Source organism: Rhinolophus ferrumequinum, chromosome 3, assembly GCF_004115265.2.
Source record: "Rhinolophus ferrumequinum isolate MPI-CBG mRhiFer1 chromosome 3, mRhiFer1_v1.p, whole genome shotgun sequence".
Classification (NCBI taxonomy): Eukaryota; Metazoa; Chordata; class Mammalia; order Chiroptera; family Rhinolophidae; genus Rhinolophus; species Rhinolophus ferrumequinum.
In genome coordinates, this window is record NC_046286.1 from 11,306,600 (window position 1) to 11,324,838 (window position 18,239).

The 18,239-nt window shown below is 54.9% G+C and overlaps 1 protein-coding gene across 6 annotated transcripts in view; it reads left to right on the forward strand.

Moving 5' to 3' along the window:
- Positions 1–375: 375 nt before the first annotated feature.
- The window catches only part of FOXP4 (forkhead box P4), a 49,783-nt gene continuing 31,919 nt past the window's right edge, over positions 376–18,239 (forward strand). For 3 of the 6 annotated variants that reach the window (XM_033100977.1, XM_033100987.1, XM_033100993.1), the window contains exon 1: positions 17,664–17,876. In XM_033100977.1, coding sequence (XP_032956868.1) covers positions 17,664–17,876 — 213 coding nt within the window. Of the gene's footprint in view, positions 479–17,647; positions 17,877–17,988; positions 18,183–18,239 lie in introns of those variants that run through there. The other 3 variants (XM_033100984.1, XM_033100970.1, XM_033100998.1) reach the window with 2 other exon arrangements.

Here is an 18,239-nt window from a genome sequence, read left to right on the forward strand (position 1 = left end):
ACTCGCAGCCCGGGCTCAGTCGCAGCCCCTCGGAGTCCCGAGCCGGCCGCCCCTGCGGACCGGACTGTGCGGCCCGCGTACGGAGCCCCCCAGCCTGCGAGGAGGGCGCGGCGCAGGCGGCGGCGGCGCGGCGGGGAGGAGCCCCGGCCGGAACCAGGGCTGGGCCGGGGGCGGGGACGCCGGGGTCCCGGAGCCCCGGAGCCGGAGCGAGCGAACCAGCGTCGCGGGAGGACCGGGAAGGAGGAGCACAGCCGGAGCTAGCCGAGCTGCCCACAAAGTGCGATGCCCCGGCGGGGCTAGGGCGCGCGGCGGCCGGCGCGGCGCGGAGGGAGGACGCCCCGGAGCTGCGCGGCGCTGGGCGGCGCGGAGGGGCAGCCCCAGCGGGCGGCGGCGGGCCCGGGCTGCGCGACCCGAGCGAGCCCCATGCCCCGCGCGGGCTGACGGGCCGGAGCCCGCACGGAGCGGCCGGGCCGGACAGGTAGGTGGCGGGCCGAGCCCGGGGACGCGGGTGGGGGCTGGGCCCGCGACCAGACCAACTCCCGAGCTCGCGCACTCTCTCGCCCGCTCACTGGCTCACTTTGTGTTTGCAAACTGCCCGCGGGAGCCGCGCCGGGAGGAGCCGGGCCCAGGCCGGCGCACTTTGTTCCAGCTAGGGCCGGCTGCGGCGCCCTGACCCCGCGCAGCCGCGACACCCGGCCCTGGGCCCTCGCAGCCCCGAGTTGCGTTGGGAACAGGTGGGGGCCCCGGCGCGGCGGCGGTGGGGGGGCCGCCGGAGGTTGGCCGCGGGGGGGGGAAATGGAAAGGCTACCGAGGCCCGCCCTTCCCCAAGAATCCGAGCCCCGCCCCCTCCCGGCCTGACCGCTGGGAATGGGGTGTAAAGGGGCGCGACACCCCCGCCCTCCCCGAATCAGACAAAGACTACTTCCCGGCCCAGACTTTCCTGAGCTGGGGAGGGAAGTGAGTTTCCCCAACCCCGTTTTGTCCAGGACTCCCCGAGACGCACCGAGGCAGATGGGGGGGGGCCGCGGTCCCACCAGCCGCGTCTCCTCGAATGAGGAGAGGGACTCGTTTTGCTGTGGTTGCACCTCGGAGGTTCCGGGTCTAGTCAACCCCTTTCCCTCGTCCCCGGTCAACTCGGAGATAGAGCGGAAAACTTCTTGGGGACTTGAGAGAGTCTGGAATGGGCCCCTGTGATTTTGTGCCCAGGTGCTGGAGTGGGGGATTGACCTGGCGGACACCTTTATTCATCCCACTTGGGGAAAGCCCCCCGCCTCACTGTGTAGAGGGGAAAGGGAGGACAGCAGCAGGGTTTGGAGGCCACCTGGGAAGAGTGTCCTAGAGTGACCAAGCGGGACCTCCCCTCCCAGATGGACGACTCCCGTGTTTCCTCCGGACAGCCCCTCCACAGACACCTCTCTGACCCACGGTCACCCCCGCGGCGCTCCAGCCTCGCGCTCCCCCATCAAAGCCAAACAAACTAACTTGGGCTGAGCCGGGGTAGAGCCTGTGGTGCTAGAAGGCGGGGCGCCCTCAGCGACCTGGGGTCCCGGCCTCCCAGTCAAAGAGCCGTGTGATTTCGCGGGACGCGGATTCTGAGGCGGAGGCCCTAACGGCTGCGGATTCCTTCTCTCCAGCTGGGGCGACCTCATGAACACACACCTGCGTCCCACCCGAATTCTCTAGTTTGGGGGAAAGAGGATATGGGATCGCGATACCCTGAGTCCGTTGAGCACCCGGTTCGTCCCCTTGCAGTAAACCTTCCTCCCCCGTCCCCCGTCTTTTGCCACCCCTGCCTGGTCGATTTCCTTCCTTAGCTGGGCGCCTGGGGTTTAAGGAGTATGTAGAGATCACCGCGTGTATCGCACCCCAGCGCCGGGTCTCCCTGCAGGATGACGGCGGATCCTGGAGCAGGGGTTGGAGGTGGGGGGGCCCCCACGGGAGGAGCAAACCTGAGTCTGAAGCTGTCCTCCCCACCCCGCGGTTCCTAAGGAAAGCCCAGGAGCATTTTGGCCAATGCGGGTTTTTACTTGAACTTCAGCATCTTCATCCCCCGTTTTAAAGGACACGCCTGGATTGTCCTAGAGTGAACTGTGTTGGGTATGGGATTGAGGGCCACAGGAGCGCGGCTTGAGGGGCAGCTAGGGTTGGAGACTGAGGCTGGGCGGGGTGCCCCCTCCTCCCACACAGAATGAAGGAGCAAGACAGGGTCGGCTATATAGCTTGTAGCCAAGGGATAGTCTAACCATTCCCACCGCGGAACACAGTGGGTAACCGAGACCACAACACGGAGAATTTGAACCCAGAAACTCACTTTCCTTGGAGAATGGGGACTGAACCCTGTACATGCTGGGCATTTCAAGCCCCTGATGCTCCTGGTGAGCCAGTGGATGGGTACAGGGACCGGAGGCTGGAGGCAGAAAGGCCAAGCTGGCAGGCCCCAGCTGGGGGAAGGGGATCCACTTGCCTCAGACAGCCCCTGCCTCAGACCCAGAGGACCCCTGCCCAACCTGGACCTCTGCCGGGAAGGGGAAGTCTGCAGACTTCTTTTTTTTAACTGGAGAAACTATCTTGCTGGGGTTCTGGAGCTCTCTGTCACCTGGCTGACTGGAGGGAGGGCTGGGGACTGCTGTGAGCACCTGGACAGCTTGTTTGTCCAACACCCCCAGATCTGAGCCTCTCAAAAGCAGGGCTGTGCCTTGGTGTCCCATCTGGTGTCACTCCCACTCTTGTCAGGGGGTCAAGGTGGCATGGGAAGGAAGTGGCACTGTGGGTGTTGCTGCCCCCCACACACACACCCAAGACCCCACCAAGATCTGAATCTCTCCTCCTGGACCCTATGACTTGCCTTGGCACTAAGTTGGGGGAGACCACAGGAACTTTCTCTCCTGGCACTAAGTGCTGGGCCCCTGGGTGGGGTTTTCTATACTTCTCCCAGTCCTGGGCAGGTTTCCCAGGAATTATGGAGTTGGGGAACCCCTGAGCCCTGGGGAGAGAAAGGCCTGACAGCAATGCTGGGAAATGCTGGGGGCAGGGCAGTTTGGACCTAACTTGCAAAAGGATCTGCCCCTGTTTTTTTTCTGTGTAGGTGCCCTTCTAACACCTAGACACCCCACCCCACCCCCTTTCCTACTCCTTTGGCCAGAAACTTCCTTTCTGGCTGCTGGCAGGTAGGTCCCTTCTTGCCAGGAATGTGCATATCCTGCTGGGCCCCTACTCCAAACACACCTCTTCCTCAGAGGGGAGGAAAGCAGGGGAGCTGGGGGGGGGCTTCCTTTGATCCAGTAATTCCCCAAATGTTTGTTGAGCCCCTACTCTGTCTGGGCAGGTCCCAGGCTGGGCACTGGAGTGCCCAAGCAATGGAGGCTGGAGTCTGCTCTCTGGACCTCACACTGTCAGGGTAAGAGGCAGATAATCACATAGGGAAGGGAGGATGGGGAGCAGCGTGTCTGTTTTAGAGGAGAGGTGTGAGGTGCAAGGGGAGGGAAGGGTCATATCCCCAAGAAACCATACCTGGTGAAGCTGTACCCTCCTTCTCTACATCCTAACCCATCGCTGCCCCACTGCCTTGGTTTTCCTGTCTCCACCTGACATGCAGGCCCCTCCACGCCCATCCCAAGTAGGCACAGTGTCTTTACTTTTCTACTAACCCAAAATGTGCAAAATAATCATTTCTTCCATCCAGGGAGCTCTGCACAGCTTCCCTTAATGATCTTACAACTCTCCGAGCTGCTTAGACCAAGGCAGGAAAGGTATGTGTGACAGGATTCTGAGGCTCCACTGACTGCAGTGCCTTCCTCCGACTGGGTCCCAGAGCTCTGGAATCCAGGGGAAGGAACTCGGGCCTCCCCAGGGCAGAATGCGGATCAGAATGAAAAAGGCTTTGGAACTTGCCAGAAGTGATGGGACTCTGGGGAACTTAAGCTCTTGGAACCTCGGTTTACTTATGTGTAAAGTAGGTCAATAATACCCATTTAGAGCCCGACTGGGAGTTGAATAGGAGAGCAGATGTAAAGTACGTAGCACAGCGCCTGGCACATGCTGACCAAGGAGTGGCTTTTACTATTAGAGTCCCAGCACTGCCAGGCCACAGGTTGGACCGAATACTGGAAATGTTCAAGTATTAACCTCCATTTTATGGGGTGGGAAGATGGAGCACAGAGAGAAGCAACTTGTTTGAGGTTACACAGCTAGTTAGTGTTAGAGCAGGGACTGAAATGTGGGCCTCCTACCTCCCAGTATAACCAGTAGGGCTTGAGTCTCTCCTGGAGGGGGGGTGTGGAGGAAGAAAGGAAGGGATGGGAGGACCTGCCAACTTCCCCCTCCCTCCTTGACAAGCTCAGGTTTGGGCCATTCTTCTGCCCAGGACCCTAGAATGTCCAGTTGTGCCCTCTCTCCCCAGCTTCCTAAGGTGCTCATGGAGACAAATAAAAACATGGGAGGAATAGTTCCCCAGAACACAGAGAAGGAAAAATGACTGGCAGCACCACCTCTCCAAAACGGGAGACGTCTATTCTTTGAAACCCTACCTTACACAGCCTCGTGGAAGACAAGTCTTAGATCAATTTGGGTCGTACGCCTGGATGGATCATCTCTAAGGAGCAAAAACGGAACTTTCTTGAGCCTGAAGTTGCTGCTCTCAGCATTGCCGTCCCGGGTTCTCCATGGAAATGCACACCTTCTTCCCTCTTGCCAGTGCAACCATGCTGGGAGCACGGCAGGAACCTTGTAGCTTTTTTCACTCCAAACCGTGTAGCTTGCTTGATGCTGTGGTCAGGTCAGATGGCCCTGGGTGGGCCCCGTGGAGCCTGGGCTCAGGACACACCTTGCTAGACATCAAGACTCTCAGCACGAAAGCTGCACGTTTGGACAGTGCACTCAGCCATGGAGATGAAGCTTTCTTCTTGTGCCTCCAGGGACCACCTAGGCCTGGGCCGTTCCTCTCCTGGATCCCTATTCCAGGACTGAGCCGCCCCTCGCTCCGCTGCAGTCCTGTACCTTTCTTCTCCCCAGCCCTGGCCATAGCCATATGACCTGTGCCCCAAATCCCAGGGGCTCTGCCCATCTCCTGCGGCTCCATCCTCTGCCCAGCTGGAGCCCCCAAGCTGGGATCTGAGGGTGAGTGGGGCCATTGGTCGTGCAGGACAGGGGTGAATGGTGTTTTCTCTCCCCTTGGAGTTTCTGAATGCACCTGGGCTCCCATGCAAATGGGGGGCGGAGGAATGAGATTGTGGATTTTCCTCAGACAGTAGCAAAGTGGAGTGTGACCCTCTGGCATTTGTTCAAGGTAGGCAGGCAGGGTGAGTGGGCAGAAGTTACCCAAAATTCCCACCGCAGTGAAGGAGGGACAGACAAGTGATGGCGACTTCAGGGCAGCTCTGCTCAGGGAATGGAGACCTAGACGTCTCCTGCTGTCCATTCCACAAATATTGTAGAGCTTAGGGTGTGAAGCAGCTGTGAGAGGGCCCAGGTGTAGAGGTTTCCTAAGGGGCGACTGTCTTGCTACTTGGAAAAGCAGAAATGGAGCAAGTGCCCCGGTGCTAATCTTTTGGATTGGTACTGGCTGCTGGAGGGAGGCACTGGTCCTGACATTCCCAAGCCAAGGCAGAATACCTGCTCTGGCCCCTGGAGAGCCCGCAGGAGGGCCACGCTGTATAAAGGGACATTGGCGGGTGGGGGGCTTCTGTTCTTATTTCCTCAACCGGGCAGCCTCCCTCGGATTCCATTGCCCAGCCTCAGAGCCCACACTGCCAGGAGACCCAGGCCGAAAGAAGTTGGTCCAAAAGAGGGTAGCGGTATACTACCTTTCCTTCAGGGGTTCTTTGGACAGATGTGCATTCGCACCCTAAAAAGAAAGGGCGCCGCGGGGCTGCGGAGAATTTTGGGGAGAGCCGGGAGGTCGGGATTTCCAGGAGACCGAGGGAGTGGCGGCTGCTGGGAACGCTTGGGGAGCAAAACACTGAGCGGCGAGACTCTCCTTAGCTTCTCGAGGCTTCCACATCTCTGGATGCGAGTCGGAGGGCTTGCGAAGGTCGTCTGTGTTGAGGGTGGAGAGTCGGTCCACTCCGGGGAATCCCTCCTTTAGTAAGACTCGGGCATTTCCGGGAGAGTTAGGGCTAGCCGTCCTCCCCCAGCCGAGCGCACTCGCGCTGTGCTGCTAGCCTGGCCGGCGTCTCCCAGCGCCTCCGAGAGCGCATCAGTGCGAATGGCAGGACGCTCCTAGATCTCGGAGACATGAGCCCCAGGCTGCGGTGCTGGGGGTCTGCGGCCCCCCGCGAGCCCTGAGAAAATGCCGGGGCGCAGGCCGACTCCGCTGCCGGGCGCCGGGGATCCAGGGACCGCTGGGAGAGGGGCGGCAAGAGGGGTGGCTCAGACAGCGTGGCCTCGGCCTTTTAGCCACAAGGAGGGTCTCTCACACCGCGTTCTGCCCTCCTCGAGCTTGGGGATGACTTCTGGGTCTGGGTCGTAGACTCACCGGTGAGGGGCACCGGTAAAAGCACTTTATCATGGATGAAGTACCAACTTTATCATTCCCTCTGCGACCTTAGGCATGACTGGCTTCTCTCTGGGCCTCGATTTTGCTAACTGTTCCCTCCCTGGCCTCCCCTTCTTGCAGCCGAGGGTTGGGCTTCAGTCGAAGAGACCCAAAGGTCTCAGAGCACTACCTTTTTGTTCCACCGCGTCCAGAGCCCCCTGCCTTGGCGGTCCATCACGAAAGGGGCATGGGGCAGGGGACCCTGCTGCCCAGGAAAGTTTCCTCCTTCCCAATTAGGCCATGGAGCCTGATTAAAGGGGCGCTCCCCCACCCCTCCTGCCCGATCACCATCAATGAGATTTCCCTTCATCAGAATCTCATCCTCCAGAAATTAATTTGATGCCTCTTGTTATCAATTAATTGAATCTCGTTGGTAGAGAGAGCTCAGCGAGGCAGACTGCCGCTTGGCCCCAGTGCACCGTCGTTCTGCCGTCCCCCTCATACCAGGACAGCCTGGCCCCCTCTCCATTTCTCTTTTTCTGCTTTGCTTTTAATTTCACTTATTTTCTAATATAAAACCACTGCTCTGGGCCTCTTTGCCAAGTTGGTTTGGATGGAGACCCACGGGCTGGGCACTGCCTGGGATTCACCCTTTCCGAGCTGTGGGGGGCTTCCTTCCTCTCCCCTGGGTTCTGTGTGGTCCCTCCTTAAATCAACAAAACCTCGCCCTTTGGGAATTTGGCCCTGACCCTGACCCTGCGTGCTGCAGGAGCTGCTGGTGAGAAACTTGGAGAGCAGGGAGGGGCTGAAGGAGGGAGGGCTGGGGACAGACTCCAAAGAGTTCGCCCTACACACACACACACACACACACACACACACACACTCACACTCACACCCCCACACCCCCTCACACACCCTCGCTGGGGAAGTGGGACACTGCAAGACCAGGCTAAGGTCAGTCCATTAGGATTTTTGTGAAAGTGCCATCTTTTTTAGAAGCAGCATTTAGTAGCTGTTGCCCCTGCCAGGGCTGATCCGGGCAGAGGGCAGAGGGGTGTGGTACCTATCTTTTACGTAGCTGCCCGGCAGCCAGGTCAGGCATCTTTAGAACCAAGCCCTCAGCATTTTAAAGGACATCTGAAAGGCCAGACTCTGCCTCCTGCATGGAAGATGGAGGAGGAAGGTTCTAGAAGACATCCCAACCTGGGAGGGTTTGTGGCAGGTACAGAGTCGAACTAAGTGGTCACCAGACCCTAACTGAGGAACAATGCTGTGCCGTTTCACATACCTCCTTGTTCTGGTAGTGATATTTATTATTCTCATTTGACAGGTGAGGGACCCAAGCCCAGAGAGGGAATGTTACTTGTCCAGGGTCACACAGCTAACTGGAACCTGCCTCTCAGGAATGCTGGCCATAAGGGCTGAGGTCACAAATTGACTTACTCCCTTTTGAGTTTTGTTGACCCACACAAAGTTTATTACAATAGTGAATTTCACATAAATATTCCCACTTGGATTCTTTTGTAAAACCGAAACACTGTCAACACTGAGCCTACATTTCTGTGTGGTAAGGACAGACTGGGATTGAGTGCCCCCCCACTTCTCACTTGGCCTCCTAGGTGACTGGCCTAGCCCTGAGGTCATTTCGGTTAGCAGCTCCATCCTGGAGATTTCACCTGTCCTGTGTGGGGTCTCTACAAGAGCTCAGAGAAGACCTTTAAGGACGCGCTGCCCTAAATTTAATTCCTACACAGCTGCTTAAGAACTGATGGTGGTGGATAATTGTTTTTCCTTCTTTTTACCATGGAGAGAATTATAGGATTTTGTGTCTCAAGGGGAATGTTCCAGGCTGAAACCAGCCCATCCCTACCCAGGTGAGCCCCTCCAGCCTGCCCCCAAACTTTTTGTTGGGAATGGGGGAGACTTCCTTCTAAGACGGGAACCACAGGTTGGGACTAGGGAAGAACTGGGCAGAAGTCACCCATCTGCGACTCATCTTGGAACAGGGAGAAAAATGTGGAAGGATGCTGAAGCGTGATACCCAAATGTGGATGCGTTTTGGAGTCCCCTGAGTTGGTTCAGGATCCCCGTGAATGCTGCACCTAGAAATCATCTCAGAGACAAAGGGAGGGGCCCGGACCCCTCAGGGTGCAGGCTGGGCTGAGTAGCCAGGGCCCCAGGGAGGGCCAGACCACTGGCCCAGGCTGGCTGGAGCCCCTCCTGTGCCCACAGGAGCCCCCTGGTGACAAGGGCACTCACTACCAGAAGCAGGCTCCAGATGGCCACTCAGGCCATGGGTGATTAAACCCCATCCTTTGACCAGCAGGCCCCCCACGAAAGACGTCACTATTTAATTAGCCATCTCTGATTAACCAAACTTGGCATTCGCCTTCTCTTGCCCTCATCTTTCCCAGCTCCGAATCAATGGCTTTGATATGCTAATTAGGGAGTAATTTAATTTCAAAAGGCCGCAATTAACAAGGGTGTTGTGGACATGCTGTAGTTAAGCGGAGTAATCTAATTTGCATTAGTAACAAGCAGGGACTAATTAGAAGCTTAATTAGACACTTAGATGGCTCTTATGTTTACTTTCTTAATGAGATGGAGTGGGATCTTTGGTTCTCCCTTTTTTTTGATTAATTTTTCCTTTTGGTCATGGTACTAGGAAGGAGTGTTGAGGGAGGCCACCTTGCTAGGGCCTGGGAAGAGCGTTTTGAGGCTGGAGCCAGTGAAAAGTGAACTGGGTGGTGGTGGTGGTGGTGAGGAAGGTTCAGATTCCAGGGAAATTCCAGAGTGACTACCTTCTGGGCTTTACCATCTCTGAGGTGGGTTGGGATGGGGTGGAGGGGGAAGAGCACTGGTTTGAGAGTCAGAAGAGCCAAGGTTTCAGTTTGGTTCAGCCTCTTAACAGCCAGGTGACCTTGTCAAATTACTAGGTATCTTCAAAACGTGGTTCCTTCTTCATTTGTCAGAGTGAGCACCAGGTTGTCTGGAAAAGAGAGGAGGGCACACGGTATGGAAAAGGACTTTCAATGACTCTGTGAGTGGAATGATTAGTATTAAGAAAATATATTCACAAATTGTTTGCCTGAGCTTCACTTCCTTATGACTCAGCTCAGAAGGCACCTCCTACAGGAAGCCTTCCCAGAGCACCCCCACCCCCTCTAGGCACCCATAGCCCCCCAGTGTCTATTCAACATGATAACATTTATGAAGTTTGTGTATGTTATGTAAGACAGAGGTTCTCAACCCTGGCTGTACTTGAAGTTTAGAATACTTGGAAAAGCTTTTAAAATTATCCACTCCTGGCTCCCACTCCCCAGAGATTCCAATTTAATTGATCCAGGGTGGAGCCTAGGTATGGGCATTTTTTATTTTTTAATGCTTGTGTTTGCTGGTGTGTCTCTCTTGTCTTCTCCAGCAGATTGTAAGCCCCCTAAAAATCAAGGGGTGTGTTTTATTCATCTCTACATGCCCAGATCCCAGTACTCAGTATGAATTGCAGGGCAGAGGCGCACCACCCACCTATGTACCTTATAAACTCATCCAGGTTTGACAGGGTCTGTCGTGTTGGATTGTGAATGCCTGATGCAAGACCTGAGAATCTTCTGGAGAAGGAGATGAGAATGGAGGGAAATCGCTAAAAAGCTGAGGGGTTTGTGAGTCTTGTGGGACCCGGGCACATTGCTGAAGGCAGGGAAAAATTGGTACAAATTTTATGACATCAATTAGGGAATAAATGTATCAAGAGCCTTCAAAAGATGCAGTTCTGTCTTCCAAACACATATCCTAAGCAAATAGAAATGTAGCATATTCTGTTTGCATAAGGGTGTTTATTGCAGCGTCGTAGTAAAAAAATAGGTAACCGTTTGGATGTCCACCTCTAGGGGATTGGCTAAATAAATTCTGGAACATGCAGCCCATTCGAGCAACTATGTGACCACTAAAAACTGTTGCTTAAAATATTTCATGTCATGTGGAAATGGTTATGATAGTAAGTGATGAGTGGAAAAATAGGAAAATTCAAACCATGTACAGATTATGACCCCAGTTTCACTTTTTAAATGTTCGTATGCCAAAAGAGAGTGAAAGTGGACTGACTGGAAGGGGTGGGCCCACAAGGCTAGCTCTCTGGGTGGTAGAATGATGGGTACTAATTTTTTTTTTTTCAGAATTTTCTACCAAGATGTCTTTTAGTTTTATAACTAGGAAATAAAGTTATTTGAAATTTGGGAGAGAACCTGGCATCAACAGCACGTGCCTTTTAGAGAGGCATGTCCTCACCCTGCCACTTGCACTAAAGCTCCGCAGGCCCTGAAGTTTTGTGGCTAAGAAGAGGCCTTAGACGGCCCCTAGAGTTGGAGCAGGTAGCTCCTAGAGTGTCATTTGGGGGAAATGTCAGGCAGCAGTGGGAGAAGGGAGGGAAGCTTAGGGTGCCCACTGGACCCACAGGAGGGACAGTCCCAAAGTACAAAGAAGGCAGGGGATGGAGAGGGATAAGGCTTTTTCTGGAACTCAGGGGGCCCCATCTGCTTGGGGTGAGATACCACTGGCCTGCTCAGGGAGCCCAGTATTATGTGACTCGTCACCCAGCTCTGATTTGGGGACCCATTCTGGAGCTATTGAGACATTCTAACCCTTGGGTCCTGCTTCATTTTCCTCAAGTGCTGAACCAAGGGCTGGGATCAATTTTTAAACCATAGCCAACTCAAAGTTGGGTTGTAGCAGGAGCTTCAGGGCCCCCACAATTACAGTAACTGCCCCTCTCTGAACGCTTTCATCACACAGTGTGTTTTATTTGATACCACAGCAACCTGAAAGGTTTATTGGTATTAGCCCATATGACAAATAAGGAACCCAAGGTTCAGACTGCTGACCTCAGTGCTCAGTGCTCTTATACAGGTAATAAGAGATGAGAGAAGGGGCAGCAGTAAGGGTGGCAAATGAGTGGGTGCTGCCTGAGCCCTCCCTTTCCCTGGCAGCCTGAAGCCAGTGGGCCTTTGAAGCCTGAGCGTAATGCAGGAGGGGGGAATCCCTGGACCTTTGGATGACAGATTGGGAACCATCCTTCACTTACTTGTAATGCCAATGCTTATTGCTCTGAAAAGCCCTCTGCTTTATATCCCTTGACACAAGTAAGATCTGATAGCAGGATAGCTATGAAGAAAGGAAAAGAGAAGGAAATACAAAGCGTCTTCATGCTCGGTTCCAAGTGGCACCCGTGTGTGTGTCTTTTTCTATAATCTAGAAGTGTGCCCATTTCAAAGACTTTTAGCTCTGGAAAAGTCTGAAACTGGTGACCTCTTGTAAAATAATGGCCTTTGCATAAGCTGTTTCCCCTACATTCAGTGGACACTTTGGCCAATACCTACTCACCCTTCATTTCTAAGCACAAATGCCATTTCCTCAAAAAGAAGGCCTGCCCTGCTCCCCTCCCTTAAAATTAGAGCCCCCTGTTTCTTCTCTGTACTCACATTTGATAGAATTTTATTTCAGCTTATCTGTTTATTGGTGTCCTTATTTATCATCTGCCCCCCTTCATGGGAACATAAGCTCCAGGAGAGTAAGGCTTGTGTCCTGTTCTGTTCAGGTCTGCATACACAAAGCCTTGGCACACTGTGCTTAAATATTTGTTGAACCAATGAATGGATGAAGGGTCATTATTGGTGAAATATGCTTCTAGCCAGCCATTGGAGGAGCGAGAAGAATGACTTCCTTTACGGTGCAAACTACTAGTGGCTAAACTTTCAAAAAGACAAATGCCAGATTTACTCAGAAAAAAGGGAGGGGGAACAGGACCTCCATTTTTACCAGTTGCCCTCAAAGCATTTAGGACACTACTGCACTGGCTTTTTCGAGTTTTGTAAGTTTGTAGAGGTCAGGGACCCCATTTCAGTTTCCTGCAGGTAGATCCTCAGTGCTTGGCTGAATCAGGCACTCAACCCATGGTCTGTGAAAGAGTGGCCTTGGAGATGGATCCGCTCATTTGGGCCCCCAGGAAGCTCATAACTGAAGTCATTGCCTGTCATTGGAGCTCTGTTGTCTTGGACAAGCAGCATCAGCATCACCTGGGAACTTTTTAGAACTGACAATTCTCAGGCCCATTCCATACCTTCTGGATCAGAAACTCCAAACTTGGGGCTCAGCAGTCTGGTTTCACAAGCCCTCCAAGGTGGTTCTGATGCGCTCAAGTTTGAGATCCTGTGGCTTAGTAAGGTTTTAGTCCATTTATTCTCCCTTCCTACTACCCCATGATATTATATTTTAAGAATCTTTATATCTGTCTTTTATTGCGGTCTGCTACCCAATCATTTTTGGAAGTTGACAGTATACATTGTAAATAGTTACATCTAGTCCAGTTTTCCCCATTATTCAGAGGAGAAAAGGGGGCAATTAACGTGGTCCAAGTCACACAGGAAGTTGTTGATAAAGCTGGGGCTAGACGCCAGGTTTTCCAACTTCTAGTCTCTCTCAGGCTTTCCGCTAGCTCCACAGCTAGATGATAAGTTTCTGGAAGGCTGGAAACGGTGTCTCTTTATTTCAATTCAAACCACCATTGCTCTGCGTACAGGTTACCTGTGGTCAGGCCCTCTAAGAGCTGAGTGTGCGCCCCCTCCAGCTGCGCGCAGGCTCTTGCGCCCCTGCGGGACACGAGCCCCGAGAGCGCGCTGGGGGCTGCCCCGCCCCTTCCCTCCTCCGTTCCCTCCCTCCCTCGCGGGTAAACTCCGGGCATCCATCAGTCTGTTAATTGCACTAATTAGAGATCGCAGAGGTGTTAATTGGAAAACCCTGGTATTGTGCCTGTTTGGGGAAGAAAACGTCAATAAAAATTAATTGATGAGTTGGCAGGGCGGGCGGCGCGGGTTCGCGGCGAGGCGCAGGGTGTCGTGGCAAATGTTAAGGCTCAGATTAAGCTATTGTTAATTAAAAAGCTATGGTAATTAATACTCCTTACACCATATGGGCCCGCGGAAAAGGCACAAAGATTTCTCCACGTGTAGGGGTCCCCATCCCTTTTTCTCTCCTGCGTACGCACCCTTGTCCTGGGTTTTCCTTTTGGTCCCAAGGTAGGTAGAACTCGTCACTTCCGGCCATGGAGGTGACAAGGCGGACCTGGACGAGTTACGATGTGACCCTTGTTGAACGCCCACCAGGGTTCTTAGAAGGGCCAGAGTCTCTGGGGAAGTGGGAGCCCCCAGCGGCCCGCAGACTCCCCCTGAGCGGAAGAAGCGGCTGCGGCTTTGACCCAGCTTCCTTCCTTCCTCCAGACAGCGGCGTCTGCAGGAGGTCTGCAGGAGCTTCGGGGCCTGGCCCAGGCCTCTGAGGTGCCTTGGCTCCCTAAGGCGAACCTGGAGAGATAGGAGACTAGGACCTACCGAAGGGCAGGATCAGAGCCCCACACAAGTCCTAGATCGCCTAAAATAATTCCAACTCAGTTGCTCTCCACTGCCCCCAAGAGGTGGTAGGAGAGTGCTCTAGGAAGGCTAGGGTAGGGGGTGAAGACCTCAGTTTAGCAAATACTAGAAAGACCTTCTAATCCCACCCACCCCCTTACCTGTTGTATAAAGGAAGAAAGAACAATCCAATAAGTTGGGCAAGGAACTGTGACTTGCCCAAGGTCCCACAGCTTGCCCTGAAAACAGATGGTCTAATTCCCAGTGCTCCTCACCTTCTCTTCTGCTGGTGTTCAGCTGCTCTTTGCTGAATGGGTGCTTGAGGGAGGAACAGGGGTAGAGAGGCAGAAAGGTGGGAGTGCAGGGAGGAGGGTGCTCCTCTCCCGTAGCTAAGCAGGAAGTTCAGGTCTACTTGGGATGGAGCCCTTTGGGAAAGGGACCACAGCTGTGACTCAGAGGGACCCTCAGTGGCTTCACGTCCACATGCTGGACCAGGGAATTTCACTCCTGGAGCTTCCAAGTCAGAAGAGACCTTCAGGACCACCTCTCCATGTAGAGGTGAAGAAGTTGGGGCCCAGAGAAGGAGGCAGACAAAGGATTCACAGCTGGTTGTGGCTGAGCTCAGGTTACCTGACACCGGGCCCCTGCCTTCTCCGTTAGCCAGGGTCCAGGTTCTCCTGGACACTGACTTCCTTCCCTACACCCCATAGCCTTGTAGTGCCAGGGCACTGAATATGAAGGCCTGCCTCCAGCACCCCAGCCCTCTCTGGCTGGGCCCCAGGCACCCAGAGCTGCTCGCCCACAGTGCAGAGAACACCCCATTGCTGTTGCAACACCCTGTTGAGAGGTGGCAGGAGGTGTGAGGCTCCTGGTGGGCTCATCCTCAGAGGGCAGGTGTCCCAGGGCAGAAGTAAGGGTGCAGAGATGGCCTGGGAGCACCCGCCATACAGGATTGGGTGGGTGCTGGTGGGCCAGCAGGAGCGTGGAAGGAGGTGAAGGCCCCTGGAGGGGGCACAGCGTGTCACATGGGAATTAATGCCATTCTTACACCCTGCGGAAATGACTTTTCAAATGCATATAATCTCAAGCATGCAAATGAGAGGCTTGCTTCACCCTGTTTAATATGAATGATCAGCCCTTGAATAGCTGTTATTACACGCCACACTGCAGCAATTATGTTGTTCACTGGGTGTCGCTATGTACCCCCCCAGTAAAAAAGCAGAAAAGAAAGGGACACCTCTGTTTGCATCCTCCCTCCTTTTTCTCCCCGTCTCCAAACTTGCTGTCTGATCTACAACTTTATGGTGTGAGTGTTGGAAAGGGGGCACTCTTCCTTATCCCAGGAAAGTAACTGCTGGATTCTCTGTCCTTTCTCCTGTGCACACACACCCCTGAGGCTCTGGTCTTTGTCCCCTGGGGCCCAGCAGTTCTCAGATCTCAGAGCAGCTAGACTTGGAATCAGGGCAGGCAGCTGCTCTCCTCTCCACCCTCAGCAGGGCCAGGGTTGAGGGAGAGGGAGAGCAGTGTGGGCCCCTGCCGTCTCCCCATCCCCCTCATGTAGCTGGGGCCCAGGCCAGAGTGGGGGAAGGTGCCCTGTAGGCTGCTGGGAGGGATGGGTTGCGTGGTTGGGGGAAGGGGGGCTAGAGCCCTGTGCTCTGGTGGGTGGAGGATGGTGCCCACCCCATCCATCATTTGGCAGCCACTGGCCCTCCGGCTGACATGGCCATTAAGGCCTGAGACCGAGTGCTCAATCTCTTCCGAACCATCGCCCCCAACCTCGCCCTTGCCCCTGGCCCAGCTCCTCTCAGAACCCAGGAGTGGAAGCGGCAGCTGGGGTTGGGGGGAACAAGCGCTTGGGAACACAGAGAAATGCACAACCACGGGGTGCGCTAATAATACAAGGCTACAAGGAGGCCACACAGATCCACTGGGACAGACACCTAGAGTCACAGATGGAGAGGGGCCACAAAAGCAGTGATATGGCACAGGTGTGAACTGGTGGCATCCCGGTGGGTCCTTAGCAACTCTGTCCCCCCACCCCCACCCCTCTATCCCCTCAGTCCAACTTGCTGTGCTTCTATCAGGGACAGAACAGAGCATGTGGCCCAGTAGAGTGAGGGAAGAGAGTTCTGCTGTGAAAGGAGAGAATTTGGGGTCAGGAGGGAGATGCCCTTGGGAGCTGCCACCTTGGGGAAGGAATCAGAGAAATAATCCAGTCTCTTCCAGCAGTTTCTTTAATCTGCTACTTGCAAAGCTGTCACCCACCTTTTGAGTCAGGGAGACAACGTGGTTGTGGGGGGCTGCTTAGTCCAAAAGGGCTTCAAGGAGGGAGGAAAGCACACTGGTTGGCTTCCACAGGTCCTGCTAGCTGCTCCGGTGACTTCTGCCCCTTAATCTCTGTGTGACCTGAGCCAAGACTTTGACCTCTCTGAGCCTCAATCTTCACCTTTACAAATAGGGCAGGCGAAGAAGGGGTTGATTGGAGCTTACTCTTCCAGGTGGTTTCTTTGTGTTGTTTTATTTACTCCTCATAAGACTTTAAGAGGCTGGGATTAATTACGTCTATAGACAAGGAAACTCAGGTTTAGAGAGGTTAAGACATGTGCTGAAGATCAGTGGTGGATACCAGCTGTGTCCTGTTGCACAGAAATCCATGTTCCTCTCAAGGGGCTTTGAGGATAGCTGGAGACACCCCCGACTTTGAGAACAGCTCTGCATATTCAAGTTCCCCCATCGGCACCACAGCCTGTGTGTACCAGCCCCTGAGCTGGTGGAAGCTCCATGAGCTGTAGAAGGAAGCTCAGGCCTCCTCCTCATTACGCTTGGCCATCCCAAACATACCGTTCCCTTTTTCTAGGGATGTTCCCACCACTCCTTGAGAGGCATTTGGGGGGGTGGCGGTGGGGAGGGCACAGGAGTAAGGCCTTGACTCTTTGCCTGGGTAAATTCCCTAACTCCCTGGACCCTCAGCTTTCCCATCTGTCAAGTCAGGATGATAATGACTCTCGCAATTCTGGTGATTAGGAATCATGGTGCCTGGAGAGACTAATTATTGAGTGTCTACTTTTGGCCAGACCCTGGGCTGCCAGCTTTAGAATTGAAAGGTCAGAGAAGTGGGACCATGGCTGCCTTCACTGCATCGCTCTGCCAAGCTGTGTCTGCCTCCCAGTAGGTGCTGGGCAAATTGCAGCCCTTTTTGCTGTGGAACAAACATTGATTAGAGACTTTTTGTGCCCTGGGAGAGGAGACTGGAAGGAGGCCCCTGCCCTGGGGGAACTCCCTATCTACTTGGGAACAAACACAAAGGCCAATACAGGTGTTTGTGCGGTAAAGGGGGGTGCGATATGGTGAGTCCCAGGGAATAACTCATCTGCTTTTGAGTCCTGGCAGGACCCTGCCCCTCCCCCCTCTCTTCCCACGCCCAGGTCTGGAGGAAGAGGCCAGAAGTTTAGGAAACTGAGGGGGGTGAGGGGCCAGGCGAAGGCATCACCACCATCTCCCCCGCTCAGCTGAGGTCTTCTGGAAGTCAAGTCGAGGAAATGTGGGGGAGGGGGCCTATGGGGAGGGTGACATTGGCAGAGGCTGCACCCCAAGAGGGGACCCTGGAGCAGCCCCCAGGAAGTTGAGGAGACGCTCCAGGACTGGGGTGGGAAGTGTTAGGTGGTGGTGTTGGGGTGGGTTGAGGGGCATCGGTTGCTGCCCCCCCCACCCCCGGAGAACCCGCCCTGCCCTTCCAGCCTCGAGCCTCAGCCCCTCCCCCGTGTCTCTCCTCCCCCTCCAGGTCCCGCTAGAGCGACATGATGGTGGAATCCGCCTCGGAGACAATCAGGTCAGCTCCGTCTGGTCAGAACGGCGTGGGCAGCCTCTCTGGGCAGGCCGATGGCAGCGGCGGCGGCGGGCCCGGGGCTGCGGGCACTGCCGGAGGCAGCGCGGGCAGGGACACGGCGGCGGGTGCAGACAGTAACGGCGAGATGAGCCCTGCGGATCTGCTGCACTTCCAGCAGCAACAGGTAGGAGCTGGCGCCCCTCCCCGGCGACCCGGAACTGGGAGAAGGGCACGCCAGGCCTCTTCCCACTCCTTCCTGGCCACCTGGGCGCCACCTCTCCTGGCCAAGCAGCACCACTTTCACATTTTGGGAAGGTTCAGTCTCCAGCTACTGCCTCTGCGACCTCCCATTCTAGTGGCCACCTTAACTCGGGGACAGCGGCGCTTTCAAGAGAAAGAAGTGGGACACGGGGTCCTGAGATCATGAAGCTTAGAACAGTATCAGCAGTGCCCACCAGGACAGACAGACGCCTGGGCAGCAGGTCCGAGGGTGTGTATCTTGGGTGGGCAAGTACCTGGGCTCTCCTGCACAGTGGCTAAGTTAACA